The 15,079-nt window shown below is 55.7% G+C and overlaps 7 protein-coding genes across 7 annotated transcripts; 3 read left to right on the top strand and 4 right to left on the bottom strand.

Annotated features, from left to right (window-relative positions):
* Positions 1-2,327: 2,327 nt before the first annotated feature.
* PHYSODRAFT_498679 (hypothetical protein) lies at positions 2,328-3,074 on the bottom strand (the record flags this gene model as incomplete). Its single annotated transcript, XM_009527896.1, has 2 exons — positions 2,328-2,576; positions 2,667-3,074. 2 exons carry the CDS (start codon positions 3,072-3,074, stop codon positions 2,328-2,330), a joined length of 657 nt encoding a protein of 218 aa, XP_009526191.1.
* Positions 3,075-4,594: 1,520 nt separating this feature from the next.
* PHYSODRAFT_264371 (hypothetical protein) lies at positions 4,595-5,433 on the top strand (the record flags this gene model as incomplete). The annotated part of the gene is made up of 3 exons (XM_009527895.1): positions 4,595-4,762; positions 4,788-5,336; positions 5,428-5,433. The coding sequence occupies 3 exons, from the start codon at positions 4,595-4,597 to the stop codon at positions 5,431-5,433; spliced, it is 723 nt and encodes a 240-aa protein (XP_009526190.1).
* A 282-nt stretch (positions 5,434-5,715) lies between these two features.
* On the bottom strand, positions 5,716-7,316 carry PHYSODRAFT_264405 (hypothetical protein; the record flags this gene model as incomplete). Its single annotated transcript, XM_009527894.1, has 3 exons — positions 5,716-6,658; positions 6,882-6,930; positions 7,277-7,316. The coding sequence occupies 3 exons, from the start codon at positions 7,314-7,316 to the stop codon at positions 5,716-5,718; spliced, it is 1,032 nt and encodes a 343-aa protein (XP_009526189.1).
* Positions 7,317-7,607: 291 nt separating this feature from the next.
* PHYSODRAFT_285876 (hypothetical protein) lies at positions 7,608-8,206 on the top strand. Its single transcript, XM_009527893.1, has 2 exons — positions 7,608-7,911; positions 8,014-8,206. The coding sequence occupies exons 1-2, from the start codon at positions 7,628-7,630 to the stop codon at positions 8,066-8,068; spliced, it is 339 nt and encodes a 112-aa protein (XP_009526188.1). The 5' UTR covers positions 7,608-7,627; the 3' UTR covers positions 8,069-8,206.
* Positions 8,207-10,952: 2,746 nt separating this feature from the next.
* On the bottom strand, positions 10,953-12,246 carry PHYSODRAFT_498521 (hypothetical protein; the record flags this gene model as incomplete). Its single annotated transcript, XM_009527892.1, has 7 exons — positions 10,953-11,119; positions 11,185-11,286; positions 11,342-11,617; positions 11,687-11,848; positions 11,909-11,938; positions 12,002-12,098; positions 12,157-12,246. 7 exons carry the CDS (start codon positions 12,244-12,246, stop codon positions 10,953-10,955), a joined length of 924 nt encoding a protein of 307 aa, XP_009526187.1.
* Positions 12,247-12,868: 622 nt separating this feature from the next.
* On the top strand, positions 12,869-14,035 carry PHYSODRAFT_264315 (hypothetical protein; the record flags this gene model as incomplete). Its single annotated transcript, XM_009527891.1, has 1 exon — positions 12,869-14,035. One exon carries the CDS (start codon positions 12,869-12,871, stop codon positions 14,033-14,035), a length of 1,167 nt encoding a protein of 388 aa, XP_009526186.1.
* A 39-nt stretch (positions 14,036-14,074) lies between these two features.
* PHYSODRAFT_331137 (hypothetical protein) lies at positions 14,075-14,933 on the bottom strand (the record flags this gene model as incomplete). The annotated part of the gene is made up of 3 exons (XM_009527890.1): positions 14,075-14,340; positions 14,411-14,515; positions 14,582-14,933. 3 exons carry the CDS (start codon positions 14,931-14,933, stop codon positions 14,075-14,077), a joined length of 723 nt encoding a protein of 240 aa, XP_009526185.1.
* Between the last annotated feature and the right edge of the window lie 146 nt (positions 14,934-15,079).

The raw sequence follows: 15,079 nt of genomic DNA, 5'->3' as shown, positions 1-15,079 counted from the left end.
CAGCTACTGCTGATGGGTTTTTATTGCGTTGGGACAATCATGACGAATCGACTTGGGTATTGCAAACAAGTGATTGAGAAGAAGAAGAGCAGGCCCGACTCCATTGCTCGAGGATCCTTCAAAGTGGCCAGATCTCGTATGGTGCCGAACATGACGGCAATAAGCTGGTGGGATTCGCGCCCCGTACACTTTCTGTGTACTGGTGGCAGCGTCGAGATTGATCGCGTCGTGAGGCAAGATCGGTCTGAGAAAGTCGAGGTCCCGTGCCCGAGGGTGATCAAGGACTACCACGCCTTCATGGGTGGCGTGGACGTCCATGACCAGCTGCGACTGCAACGATATTCTCTACAACGCGCTCTACGATTTCGCAAGTACTACAAGTCGTTGGTGCTGGGATTGATAGACCTGGCTATCGTGAATGGGTACATTGTGCATAAGGCGTTTCACAAGAACAAGGAGTCACGGCCGCTTACTCACGTCCAGTACATGAAGTTGCTGCACTTGCAGCTATGCCAGCTGCAAGCATCGGACATGTATGAAGGGAATACTTTTGGAACGCGGCGCCAAGCCACCCAACCGGCCTATACTACCCTATCGACCAGCAGCACCCAGGCATCTACCAAGCATACTGCGCGTCAAAGTGATGAGTGGAGAAACCAAGGCTCTCAGGCAAAACGTCGCCAGCGGACCTGCAAGGTCTGCTCCATCCTTCGCTCCGGCGCCCAGCGCGCTTCCACGACTACCTACTTCTGCAGCGACTGCAACAGCACAGGCCCGATTTACCTGTGTATGCGAGCGCGCCGCAAAGTCCGAGATGTAGCAATGACGTGCTGGGATATCTGGCATAAAGAATGGATGAACGGCAAGCTGGTCCCCATGGACAATGGTAAAGTGATTCGGATCCGTGTCAAGGCCGACGAAGACTCTGAGGCTGCGCCATCAACACCGGGAACGCCTGCAACTTCAGCATCGCACAAGAGACGCCGGACAAGCCAGTAGAAGTTAAGCTGCATATTATCGTGTCGTTATGCTGAATATGTGCAGGATAAGTCTGTTGGCATCACCAATCGTTTGCATAAGCGTAATCGTGTGTACAATTCGCTTTTTATATTGTACCTGTCTACTCCCGTGCTCATCTCGTTTTGCATCCTGCCTACCTTGTCTGCGCTCGGTCACATCCCAAGCAGTCCGTTTAACAACCGTTTCAAAATGTATGCTTACCAGTGAAATATATGATATCTAGCTCACTCAGATTTTGTATGGTGCAAACAACAAGTAGCTGGCAATCAAGTGATTGCGTTACGTTGTAGAGGCGACCCCCCCACCTTTGTATATGCATCTTTGTATGGGAAGTTTCATTTTCCGAATTTTAGAGAAACCGTGCTGCACCCAAGCGGGGTGTGCTCAGGTTCTGTTCGAGGGTTGCCTCGTCCCTTTCGTGATAATGCTGTTGTTATGCAGCATAAAGAGTCATCTTTGAAAATAAGAATGCAGGATAAGGCAGTTTTAGCACCGCTCACTCACCAAACTCTCATCTCAGCATAATTCCCCTCGCGCTCGCCTAGCCCATTGTATACAAATGCCAAGTCTAATCAAACTGCATATGCAGTATAAGAATGACTTTTTTCCCGGTTTGGAGGGGTTAATACTGGGGTATTGGATAATGCACCCCGAAAACGCCCCAAATCCCAAAGTTTTTCCCAAATGATTTAAGACCATGGGAACGTTTTGGTACATATTTAGGACAGAATAACCTTCAGTATGAAAGAGCAGCACAGGGCGGACACTCGCGCGTTGGCTCTCGTCTGCGGACTTAGCGACGGGTCTGCGGGGGGCCCGCCCCTCTCTCGCTTCGCTCGGGGGGCGCCGCTGCGCGGCCTGCCCCCCCTTACGCTAAGTTCCTCGTCTCGGCCAGGCGCGGTGTCTAGAAAAAATAATATCGGGTTGCAGCGCTCGCGTTCGCTCGCTCGCACAGACACACCCCCGCCTAATCGGCGGGTGTTGGCGATTAGTGAATACATCGAGTGAGGCTCGCGCTCGCGTCCACTCGCCCTCGCCCATAGACTATAGACCATAATCAGTCAACTCCGTTTTGGTACATATTTGGGATAGTTTTACGAGAAAGCAGTCATATACTTGGCCCCAAATATGTACCTAAATGTTACAGAGACAATTCATTATTTGGGACATTTGGGGCGATTTGGGCACATATTTGGGATGCATTATCAGCTTCCAATACTGGTATGTTCGACGCATATCATTCTTGTTGACTTCTTTTAAGTAATTCCTATGTGCGACGTGTTGGGTTTCTCTTGAGTCTACGAGTTCTAAGGGTAGCCAAGCTCCTGCACGTGGAAGCGGATGATGTCGTCCACGAGGCAGCTCTGCCTGTCGCCGCCGCACTTTGGGCCGTCGAGCCCCGTGTCGATCAGCAGCGCCGACAGGTTGTCCAGCGTTTCGTCCAGTGCGGCGAGGTGATCCTCGATTTTGCGGTTAAAGTTCGCCGCCGACTCCTGCGGCAGCGGGTTCGTGCCCGTTGACCACGCGCGCTTGAGTCGGCACTGCGGGGCCGCGAGCTGCGTCTCCGGCCGCCATGCATCGGCCGTCGTGGGGCTCCAGGCGCCCAGCGTGACGCTGCTGCGCGGCGTACGCAGCGCCGGCGCAACGTCGAAGTGCTGGTTCTTCATGTGGCGGTTGAGGTTGCCCGTGGTGGTGAAGGTCTTGCCGCAGCCGGGCACCTCGCACAAGTGCACAGGCCCGCCGTAGTGGAACTTCATGTGCTTCTGGAGCTTGAGGTCGCTCGGGAAGCTGCAGATGCAGCCCTCCACGGGGCACTTGAGCGGTTCGATGTAGCCGTGCAGGCGCTTGTGTCTGGCGAGGTTCCCGGACGTCGTGAACCGCTTGGCGCACGAGCGCACGGGGCACACGTGCGGCCGCTCGCCCGTGTGGGTCTTCATGTGCTCGCTGAGCGAGTACTTGCGGCTGAACTGGCGACGGCAGCTGGGGTCGGGGCAGCGGTGGAACATCGGGTCCTCGGGCGCGCCGGCAGGTGCTTCGGCGTTAGTGTCCACCATCGATGATGCGTGGATTAATACAGTTGTATCGAGACTGCTGTCTGCGTGGCGGTGCCAGCGGCTGGTTGGGAGACTGCAACTGGTAAAGTGAGCGCCCGCTCGCGTCGTCGCCGTGATGATGGCGTGGAGTAGCCTGCAGCAGATTTGCTCGATCCCAGTTGACCCAAATTCGAAGCCCAACGGCGGCGATCCAGCCGAGCGAAACAAGGTAAGGCTCTTGATCTATGCTGTACACTAGTGCGTGCAGTGTGTTGACGGAGGACCATTGTTGTCGCCTCGCAGCAGCGGCGAGAGCGCTGGTGGCCATGCCGCCGCATTGACTTTCCTTGGTCCGCCGCACGTGCGCTCCAGAGACGACGGGCGGCGGACGCTCGACGGAGCGATTGCAGGCTGTAACAGCGGTGACGCTCACATCAACGCTTCAACTTTGCGCCTTTGCAGCGTATGACACACGCGCAGGAGTGGCACTCGCCCGAGTACTGTGGCGACCCGGCTCTCTTGCGGACAGCGAAAGCTTCACGTCGGTGGACCCATCGTCCGTAGAGGGCGGACCGCCCATCGCCGCGGAGTGCAGACTTCGCCTGCAACTCGGAGCGCCGCCGCCGCCGCCTCCCATCGTCTTGATACTCTCGAGATCGGCCCGTAGTCCGTCTCGTTGGGAGGTTCGGCGATGTTCTCCCTAGCGGTAGCACCGCTACAGAGCGCAGGAATCGATCGTGGGGGTTTATTTGACATGTTGACGCTCCGAAAGCCTCCCGCTGGTCGAGCTGCTGCGACCACCGTCATCCGCAGCCAGCAGTGATCTTGCGCCACACACGACTCAGCTGCGATCGATGCTCGGTCGCGTGCGTTGAAAACCTCGCGAGCATTCCGCACGGGCCTTTGCCGTTCGCGCTTGGGACGATGAACGGAGCCCTCCTCTGTCCGCGAGATGGCTCCCGGCTCACGGGCGGTCGCCGCGAGCTTTTCAATCAAGTGGCCGGTCCCCGGTTCGAGGCGGTCGAACTTCGACCGCCTGAAAAGTGGACACGACGGGGGCATAATCGTAAAACGCGGCGTTGATGCCTCCCGCAATGGGCGACGAGCAGCCAGATGGCGCGCGTGCAGCAGCAAGATGTCAGCGTCTGCGTGCGTGACTGTGTCCGCCTTAGACAAGCCGGCTGCTGCAGTGCAGCATGGTCATCTATCACCGCGTGAGGCGATCGGATTCCTTTGAAGTGTACACGCACAAAGGACAACGAGTCACGCGTAGCGCGGCTTTCTCTAGTAGCAGGCATTTCGCTGGTGCCGCCGATGTCACACGTTTCGCCGACGTACGCGCGTGCATCTCAGGGGCCAGCTGGGCGCGACTGGAGATTCCTCCTCCTTTTCGAGGTCCCACCTCACCTCGACGAGACCAGCACGGGCGTCGGGTCGCGCTTGCCTCCATCACCGCGCGCTGTCCGTCGTTCCACCGCCTCGCATTAGTCGTCTGTACCTGTACCCTGCCTACTTTGCTTTCCCTGGCTCACATACGCATCATGCCGGCCACCGATACCACTTTCGAAAGCTCGCTCGCGCTGCAACGCCTCGCGTTGGCGTCGCTGTCTCAGACCGAGAGCTCCGCTACTGACTCGACTCGAGCCAAGCCGTCGACCCCGACGGCGCACCGCTGCACGGAGCCCGGCTGCGCGCCACTTCAACCGCAAGTATACGCTGATCGAGCACATGAAGACCCACTCAGGCGAGAAGCCGCACGTCTGCCCCGTCAGGACGTGCGGGAAGCGCTTCAGCACGTCCGGGAACCTGTCGCGCCACAAGCGCCTGCACGGGTACATCGAGCCGCTCGAGTGCCCCGTGGAGGGCTGTCTGAGCTCGTTCCCGAGCAACAACAAGCTCGAGAAGCACATGAAGTTCCACCTCGGCAGCGCCGTCCAGGTGTGCACCATCAACCACTGCGGCAAGACCTTCAGCACCACGGGCAACCTCAACCGCCACATCAAGCACCAGCACCTGGACGACCTCCCGAGCGGCGCTATGTCTCCGTCCCAGTTCAGTGCACCGAGCCCGACGAGCGCCGAGCAGCAGTCCATGGCCTCGTACACTGCACTTCTGCTGGAGAGTAGCATGGAGGTCTCCAATCCGCCTGCCATCGACGTCTCTGTCCTCCCGCAGCTCACCCCAGAGCAGTGCGAGAGCTTCCGGTTGCCGCCGCCCCAGGCTTCGACGACCTGGCACTCGGACGAGATGGTCGACGCACTCACGGAGATCTTCGACGAGGCTGTAGCTCAGCCCGATCAGCATCCTCGACGACATGGTCAACTTCCATGTCTCCCACATGTCCTAAAGCAAGCGTCTTGCGTGTGTGTTTTAGATGTAGTACGAAGTAAAATAAGTTAAGAGGGAGGAGCTGTTACCCGACAGCTCCTGTTGATGTTTGTCATCGCGTTTTCACTGCTCGCGCTTGCTTCATTCCGTGCCGTGGCACCGCTTTAGCAAAAGCGCATTGCATACGACTGAGACGCTCTTTAGAGATCATTGGAAGGTCTTCTCAAGGAAGACAAGTTGTTCGTTCATCCGATAACACCATCGAGTGTATCCACAATCATGGCAAACTTCATTAACTTATTACGACTAGGATAGAACACGTGATCGTCCTCCTTTATAGCTCGATGTGGGCGACGTGGAAGCTCACCATGTCGTCCAGGAGGTTCTGCGGCTGCGGCTGAAGCGGCGGGGCAGGCAGCGGCTTCTCCGGGTCCGCCGCGCCGTACTCCATCTCGTCGAAGATGGAGGACAGCACGTCGGCGATGCCTGGGTTGCGTGTACCCCGCGGGGTCACCCCGACGGGCGACGGCAGTTGAGACGGCATCACCTGCGCTGGGCTCGGTCGGGTGTACTCTCCGCTCCACCGACTGCCGGCGCCGTAGTACTGCTGGGCGGCACCGGGGGCGAACGATGGCGGCACCAGCTTCATGGGCGGATTCATGACCCGAGGACTCGGGAACTGGTAGCCCATGTCCACGGGGTACTGCACCTGCGGGACCTGAACCTGGAGATGCTGCTGCTGTTGAGGCGGGTGGATCAACAGCGGCGCGTTGGGCTGCGGTGGCGGCAGTGGACGCAGCGTCTCGTTCGGGTGGTGGTGCTTCACGTGGCGGTTGAGGTTGCCCGTGGTGCTGAAGGTCTTGCCGCAGTTGCCGATGGTGCACACGTGCACGGGGCTGCCGAGGTGGAACTGCATGTGCTTGTCGAGTTTGTTGTCGCTCGGGAAGGCGCAGTAGCAGCCCTCAACCGGGCACTCGAGCGGCTTGATGACGCCGTGCAGGCGCTTGTGGCGCGACAGGTTGCCCGACGTGCTGAAGCGCTTGCTGCAGGAGCGCACGGGGCACACGTGCGGCTTCTCGCCCGTGTGGGTCTTCATGTGCTCGATCAGCGTGTACTTGCGGTTGAACTGGCGGCCGCAGCCTCGATGCGGACACTTGTGGGGTTTGTCCACGCGAGGCGGAGGCGGAGACGACGTAGAGGAGGGCGAGGTGGCGCCGGCGTCCGAGCTGGGATCGCTGTATGAGTGCTTGTGGACGGACTCGAATTGCATCAGTCGACTGGCAAAAATGGAGGCAGATGTCTTCTTAGCTAGCTAGCCACGATGTCGCTCGGTCGTTCTCGCCTTTGTCGGTGGAAATGGCGCAATGAAGGGAGCGCAGCGCGCGCCGCGCTTTCGCGATGATGGCTTGGAGTGTGATGCTCGGGGGATCCCTGGCGCAGATGCCACTGTTAGTTGCTCGAGCCATTTCTCAGGGCCGGCGCGTGTGACATCGCACGCACCGATAGCCTGATGACGCTCGGATGGCGCTCAGCTCACCTGAAGCTGTGTCTGGGAGAAAAAGGAGCGCGGCGACTGGCAAAACAGGGGATCGGGCGTCTGGACAACCTCACACAACGGACATCACGCAGCGAGGAGATGAAGGAACGGCAAAGGCGACGAAACCCCGCCAGTCGGACGCGGCGGGCCGTCGACGGCGGACCGCGTGCGCCCCGCTCAGGATGTTGCAGCTCACCATCTTGTCCACCGAGACGCTGGGGGCATAATCGCAGCCGCGAGGTCGATGACCCGACTGCTGGAAATCCAGCGAGTCGGTCCGCTTCAAGTGGTCCCTCCGCCTTGAGCAACACGGTTCTGCTACAGCCTGCTGCAATGCATGTACCGATCCGCGGCGTACACTGCACGGGGGTGGGAAGGCAACGTTGCCTGAGATGCATTTTGAAGCGAGTCAAGGCTGTCGATCTTGAGCTTGCATTCCGGCATAACGTCACGAGTGAGTACTGTGGAATGCCTTGCTCACTTCCTTCATCTACATTGCCCTTGGCAATACTGTATGAGTAAGATTACTTTGTGGTGCAATTCTGCAGTAGTTTAGTGCAAGGTGCCAGACAAGGTGATTGACAACCTTCAAGGCCTACGCTATCGCTTATTTTAGGTTTGAGAACACAAAATATGCATTTCTGTAGCAGATCACTTTGCTATCGCACCCGATCCAAACTAAAGGAGACCGACCGACCACCAAGACAGCATGGGCGTGACCAAGGAGATCCTCTCGGAAGGCAACGGGCCGACCCCCACCAAGGGCGCGTCCGTGACGGTGCACTGCACGGGCTACGGCAAGGACCGCGACCTGCAGCAGAAGTTCTGGAGCACGAAGGACCCGGGCCAGACGCCCTTCACCTTCAGCGTGGGCCTGGGCCAAGTGATCAAGGGCTGGGACGAAGGCGTGCTCGGCATGAAGCTCGGAGAGACGGCGCGACTCACCTGCACGCCGGACTACGCGTACGGTGCCGGCGGCTTCCCGGCCTGGGGATATCCTTTTCACCAAATACTTTTGTGTTGTTGGTAGCTGCATTTTACTAGAGTAAGGACACTTTTGATCCATGCTGCTTCCTTAACCGTGACGTTGTGTACAATTCAGCCGAACTCAACGCTGATTTTCGAGATCGAGGTGCTCAAGCTCAACTAAGCAGGAAGGGGTGGGTCCTACCTATTAATCGCTGTCAAAAGGTTTTCAAGCTTCGTAAAATAGGCGCCAAGCTGAGCGATGGAGACAAGTGTGCAAGAGAGTCCACGAAGAGAGAAATGCACTGCATATTTTGCGATGCAATTACGGTTCCATTTGCTTGACCTATGGTTGATACCACGACGTTGCAACATAGACTACAACGAACGGATTCTTGGAATCAAAGTCGATGTTTGTTGTTTCGCAGCATCACCACCAGTTGGAAGAGGGTCTGGTCGTGCCACGATGGGTGGTGGAAGCGTTACCTCTCCCAGCACGACCGCGACGTCGTCGGTCTCTGGTCAACTCGAGCTCTTCCGTGTCTTCACCGCTGGATTCTGGCACGTCACGTCGGTTGTACCGGTGCTCGCTGTCGTCTCTGCGAATCCCTCCGATGCCCACATCACGACGTTCTCTGCGGACTGCAAGCACCAATCGCAGTTAGTGAGAGAAAGTGACTTCGACATAGCTTCAGTAGTTACCTTGGTCGCCAGCGCTACCCATTCTGCCCGATACTTTCATCAGTTCCAACACGATAGCTGCAACCGAAGTGACCACCTTCATAAACTCGACTATCCCTGACCGCTCTGCATTGCAAGCCTCTCCTCCTTGCCGAATACCCCCGGGGGCTGGCAGAAGAATCACGACGATGAAGCAATCGAGACGCCCAAGAAGAAGGCGTCCAGTTTCGATAGGGAGAGCTCCATGAGCCCGTTGAGAGACTGTGAAAAATGAGACGTGGTGAGTCAATTCCATCCTTGCGTTATCCACGACCGAACAATTACCTTTTGAAAAAAAACATCAGTGGATTCGCTATGCATATTACGATATAGTTGAGCATACCAACACACAACAACGGAATCTCAGATTGGCTTGCTACCAGAGGCAGCAACATTCATTTGTTTGGCTTGGGTTACGCACGATTGGACAAGACCAAAAGAGAAGCTAGATAAGTGCGACGTGTGGTCATTTTCACGTCCTGCTACGCCGCTTCATCGCTTGGCGCTTCAATAGTACGGACCACGGCGCGGTCCAGCAACAACAACCCCGCCGCGAACAACACGTCGACCAGCGACAACGACCTCGTCGTTGCCGAGTGCCTCCCCATCATCCGTCAGCTCGTTGTCAACACCGCGGAGCGCTACACCAGAGAATGAAGGCATTAGTAAGTAAGCGACGCTACGCTACGCGTAATACAATACCTACCGCGATAGCCGACACCACCAAGCCCTCCAACGCCGCCGAGGCCACCGACTCCACCAATGACACCAAGCCCACCAAGTCCACCGATCCCACCAAGACCGCCAATGCCGCCCAAGCCTCCAACACCTCCAATTCCTCCAAGGTCACCCCCGCCACCAAGATCATCGTCGTCTCCGATCTCAAACTTTGGGTCCTCACCACTTGCCAAAACACGCTTGCCACCGGAGTACTTCTTCGAGGGCCGAGCATGCTTTGGGTGCTCCATATGCCCCGGCATATGCGACGCCATCGCCGCAGCAAACAGAACGGACGCGAAAACAAGGAACATGGCCTTCATACTTGGTTCTTGGGGAGGTCCTGCGCAGTCCCGGAGATATTTGCGAGTGAAAGCCCCAGCGAACCAGGAGCCTTTGTTTGTGATGCCAGTTGATCAACTTGCGTATTTGAAGCCGCTCCCTCTCTCATCCGGCCCGTTCGTCTAAATGCTCAAAGATCAGCCGCATACCGCATCAAATTCGGAGAATGGCCCTCAAGAATGTGGTAGTAACTTTGCCAAGAAATCATGCATTTAAGGAATTTGCTCGAAGTCACGCACTAAATACTTCGAAGCTGTCGCTCCAACTGTTTGATCTGTGCCCAACCGCAACAAACAGACCATGTAAAAAGTCCTCCTTGTTTAACACATGCAAAAAGGTGCAGTACCTTGTCATCCCACGCTGCGACTTCGTCTTGGAATTTGGACTCTTCCTGCGCACATTGCTGTTGCAAGCTAAGCTCGTGGCGACGAAGTTCAAACTCGATGCGCTTTTGTTTGTCATCACTGGTAGCGCCGGATTCTTTGAATTGGCTTGCATACTCTGCTCCATGCTAGATGCGTACACAATCGTTTAGCTATCCCAACCGCGCAATAGCTGACAAACCAAGTCTGTTACGAACCTTGATGCCCTCGCCTAAGAGTCGACTCAAATTTTCAACTTGGCGGAGCTCCGAAGCCAATTCTTTTTCTTGTTCCAGTAACGAGTCTCTTTCGCGGCGAAGTTTTACTTGCTTCTTGATGGTGCTCTTGCTCTCGCGGTGATGTCCTTGATGCTTGCCATTAAGAGCTGCGTTCTTCTCCTGCGCTTCATTCACCGCGGCACTTAGGCTCTTGACTTTCTCTTCTTGCTGCTCAATATCTTTCGCAAGTGAGGCGATTTCGGTATCCAGCCCCTCTGTCGTAGACTTTGCCACCTCAATCTGAGCGATGAGATCCTCCAATGTGGCGTTCAGCTACGAAAGTACTTTGCTTAGTTCCGCCCACACGACAACAAATAACGATGCACTTACTTTAGTGTGGTCTTCATCCAGTAGTTTGAGGAGATTCTGCACCAATGTCCACGCCAAGTTAAACAATACCAGCTCACTGCAGTGAATCATCGGACCGTACCTGTTTCTCTTCCAGCTTCTTCTGAGACGATCGAGCATCCTCGCGCTTTGAGACCAACTCTTCCTGAAGACGAGTTCTATCGAAGTTTTCTCCACTGCGGCCAATTGCAGACATCGAACTCGACAACTCGGCGATTGCGCCCTGTACGTAACCTCCTCAGTAACAATAGTAGCTCGAAAACACGCTGAGATACGTACCTCAGCAACAGCGAGTTGTTCATTACGCTCTTGGAGCCTGACCGAGATAAGTTGCGTGAACGGTCAAAACAAAGCGAGCATAGGAAAGATTAGGACAGGCATACCTCCCTTCCAGTGCCTCGCGCTTGGCACTAAGCGCGTCAATGACAGACAGCGCATCCTCATTCGTCATCTGACCTCGTTCGAGCTCTGAAATAATGTTAATGGTGTCAGTCAAACACTTGCTTGTAGAGCCACCATGGCCAGCAATTTACCAGATGTGATGAAGGAGATTCTGCGTTTGAGTGAGCTGATCTCGTTTTTCGTCTTCAGTCGAAACTTTCTGCGCTTGGCTTTCAGCTTGCCTTCCAACTTCCCTGCACATACGATGTTAGAGAAGTAGCGAGTTATTTCACTGAAAACCAGACGTACCGTTTTCTCGGGCAACACGGAGAGTGTCCTCGCGCAGACGACTGAACAAGACCTCGGTTTCTTTCTCTTTGTAGAAGATTGACTCGCGCAGTTTGTGAGCCTCCTGCTCGCACTTCAGCACCTCGGCTTCGAGCGTGGTCCTCTTTTCCACAAGTTGACTTGTCTCTTCCTCCATTTGGGCGATGAATTGCTGAGTATATCTGATCTTCGCGCGGAGCTTCTGACGTGAAGTCCGCTGTTCCGTCGGCTCGGCGCACTCACCCAAGGCGGCACCAACTGTCAGGAATCCAACACAATTGTTGTTAGTCAAGTATCATGGCACTTTTTACCTTCCAATCCGCGTACGTTTGTGTGTCTCCATCTCCACAACCTCTTTAGACTGGGACAACTTCTGCAGCTGAGCAGTAGATTCCATGATCTGGTGCCTCAAGCTCAGCATAGCGGCTCGCTGCTGCTGAAACCGCGAGCGCAGCACCTGCACTTCACTCTCCCGCTGCGCCACAGCGTCTACGACGACAAGCATTAGATATATACGCAACAAATTATCCCCGTCACATGCCTGTCTACCTTGGAATTGTCGATGCTTGGCTTCGGCAACTGTTAACGTCCACGTACGCATCTTCAGTCATTCTCGCATCTTACCAACTCATCCACTCGTACCAACTTGTTTCTCCTCAAGGTTCTGAAGCTCGTTGGCATCCTCCGCCAGCGCGCCCTTCAACGCCTTGTAACGTGCGCGCTCTTGTGCGACCAACTCCTGCAGATTACAGTGAGATTGTCTCGCAGTATTTAAAACCTCGGACTCCTTGACGCACCTTGAAGTGTTTGATGCGGGCGTTCACCGTGGCCACATTGCGTTCGTTCAGCTTGATGCTCTCCATGAGCTCCATCTCCGCCTGCATCATCTCGACTGCAAGAGAAACACCGGTAACCGAGTCGCTCGTCAGCACGAGCAAGAAGAGCATGTAAAAGAAAGCTCGGAGCGGGGGCCACACACACCGATGTACTTGCGCAGCTCGCCGATGTCGTCCGCCATGAGCATCGCCCTGGCGCTCGCTTCATCCGCTCGGGGCTTCTCCATCTTCTCGCCGCTCGCTTCCACTTGCGCTGTCGAGTGCGGAAAGCGAAATGGATTGCGGAATCCAAGGGAAACCATGTGACCATCACTCTGACCTCCAAGTTGAAGTTCGCGGCAACTTACCAAATCTTGCTGGGGGAGGGCGCAAGATGAGGTCCTGACATCCATCCATGACATCCGTCATGTCATGCAGATGCTATTTTGATGTACACCAGCAACTGACGCTGAGCCTGAGCGAATCTGTTGAGGCGGGAAGAGTCACTTTAGTAGCAATAACAGCAGCAGCAGGCGCCATGGTCTCCGCTTCCACGGTCGGCGTGACGACGGATGTGTGTGCCTTGTCCGACCAAGTGAAGAAGTACCGCGCTCGTGTCGTCCAGAACGGCCAAGGGGCAGTCAGCGACGGCAAGAATGCTGCTTCGGGTTCAGCCATTCCGTCGCTGCTGCTCATGTGTCTCAAGATCATCTCCGACCGCTTCCGTCTGCAGCCCAAAGCGCAGAATGTGCCTCGTCAGTTCCTACCGGAGGTTATGGCTCGCCTTCCGTTGGACCTCGACGTGTGCGTGACGGCTCCTAATGTGACGGACGAGAACTACTGGAAGCGCTGCTGCCTCAGCAAGACGCAGTGGAAGAACATCCAGATCGCCGACCACGGACTCACGTGGAAGCAGCTCTTCCTAGAGAAGCATCTGCAGGATCTACTGGAGGACTTCGATCCATCGCTGGATGATCATGACCACTTGATGGCCGTTGTAAAGGCTTCCAGTGAGTACATTTTCACCCTGGAGATCGACCAGCTATTGTCGCATCTGGACTTGAACGAGATCTGTGCGCAGTTGCGCAACTTGACCAGGCTCCGAGTGACCTACGGCGTCAAGCAGATCGGGATGAAGTACGAGCGTATGCTGTTCGGAATGAAGATCTCCGACGCGACCAACCTCTCACACATTATCAAGTCGTCGAACTCGCTGACGACGTTGTGGCTACCCAGCAATCTGCTAGACGACGACTTGCTACGGATGCTCATGACGGGGCTCGTGAAGAACACCAGCATTACGTCGCTCGATCTCTCACACAACAAGCTGACGAACCACGGAGCGAGGTTACTGTCCAAACTGCTAGGCCCCGAGAGCGTGATCACCACGCTGAAGCTGTGCGATAACCAGATCCACGCAGAGGGCGGGAGATACCTCAGTCGCGGGCTCAAGTACAACACCAGCTTGGTAGAGCTCGATCTTCGGCTCAACCGCCTCACCGACGATGGCGGTCGCATGCTGCTGGAAGGTCTCGTTGAGCACACCTCGCTGACTAACCTGAATTTGAGCAGTAACATGCTGGGCAAGGAAAGTGCCGAAGCGTTAGCTGAAATCCTCAGCGACTCACTAACGGCACTTCGCTCCCTTGACCTGAGCAGCAACGCTCTGACCGAAAGCGATGGAGACGTGCTGCTGCAGGGTTTGCAGCAGAATAACACACTCGTCGCACTCGACCTGCGCCAGAACACGCAGATCCCCGCTGATACCGATTGCCTCGTGAAGATCGCACAAAAAATCCGACAGAACGAAGTGAACATGAAGACCCCGCCCTCCACTGAAGGGGGTGGTAACAGCTCATAAGTCACTTGCACCATCTTGGCAGGTAGGATATGGATATGCCTATTCCTCCGCACTCGCTTCCTGGCGCGACACCAACAGTGCATGCGTTAATGAAATGTACACGACGCTCTGTGCCTCACTCCCGCTTCCATCCTTCTTTTCATCGCCCTTCTTGTCTTCACCGTTTGTCCGCACACACGCGAACAGAAGCTTCTTTTTCACCATTTTGGCCACACGACAGAAGCTCACGAGATCAACGCGCGCGAATTCTTCCTCGTAGTCTTTCACCACCACCAGAGCCACTGCATGTGTCTTTTTGGGGTCATCTACTCAAAACAACACACAAACCGTCAGTAGCAAACTCGCCCTTCCTTCCGTACACAACCCGCGTCGGACCTTTGTAAACGAGGAAGTCGGCTCCAAACTTTGAGCCGAAAGTCACGACGTAGCCTCGCTCCCACAGATCTCGGAAAACACGCAGTCGAGTACGACGTCGTGACGCTGTGTTCAACCATAGCGTTTTAGTACAGATGCACGTCAACTAACAAGTATCCAAGTAGTTCGTACATAGTCTCCACGTGACGCCATCACCATCAATATCCTCTCTTTGCCATGCATCACCTCTCAATTCTTCTGTAATCTGATCCACTAGTGTCCGACTCTTCTCCTCCACACCTCCATACACAGTAGAGTCCACTCCCGGCGTCTCCAGTCGAAGGAACCCTTTCACGACCCCCAGCGCCATCTCTTCCAGAGCCAACCGCAATCGTGGGGGTGCCGCAGCCGCTGTTGGAGCCACCCCATCAGGTGAACCATACAAGCGACACTCTAGCTGTAGAAATGCAATTTGCTGCGGGTCGGTAACCAGCGCGTAGATGGCGTCCGCGTCCGACGCCTCCATCACCATCGCCAGCGCCATTGCTGGAAGTACCACATTGAATGCTATGAGCCAATCACATATCGCTACATCAACCTACACTTTTAGGACGCATCCTACAAATCGTTTAGTCAACGTTGCGGGTTCAAGTAGCCCCAAGCCTTCGGTCCGACGGGCACCGGCGGGAC

Source organism: Phytophthora sojae, assembly GCF_000149755.1.
Source record: "Phytophthora sojae unplaced genomic scaffold PHYSOscaffold_4, whole genome shotgun sequence".
Taxonomy (NCBI): domain Eukaryota; phylum Oomycota; class Peronosporomycetes; order Peronosporales; family Peronosporaceae; genus Phytophthora; species Phytophthora sojae.
Note: the sequence above shows the minus strand (reverse complement) of the source record. Positions and strands in the feature narration are given on the sequence as shown.

Coding starts and splice junctions, on each gene's coding strand:
- PHYSODRAFT_285876 (XM_009527893.1), top strand. CDS start 7,628: ATGGGCGTGACCAAGGAGATCCTCTCGGAAGGCAACGGGCCGACCCCC. Junction 7,912..8,013: donor GGCGGCTTCCCGGCCTGGGG/ATATCCTTTTCA, acceptor GACGTTGTGTAC/AATTCAGCCGAACTCAACGC.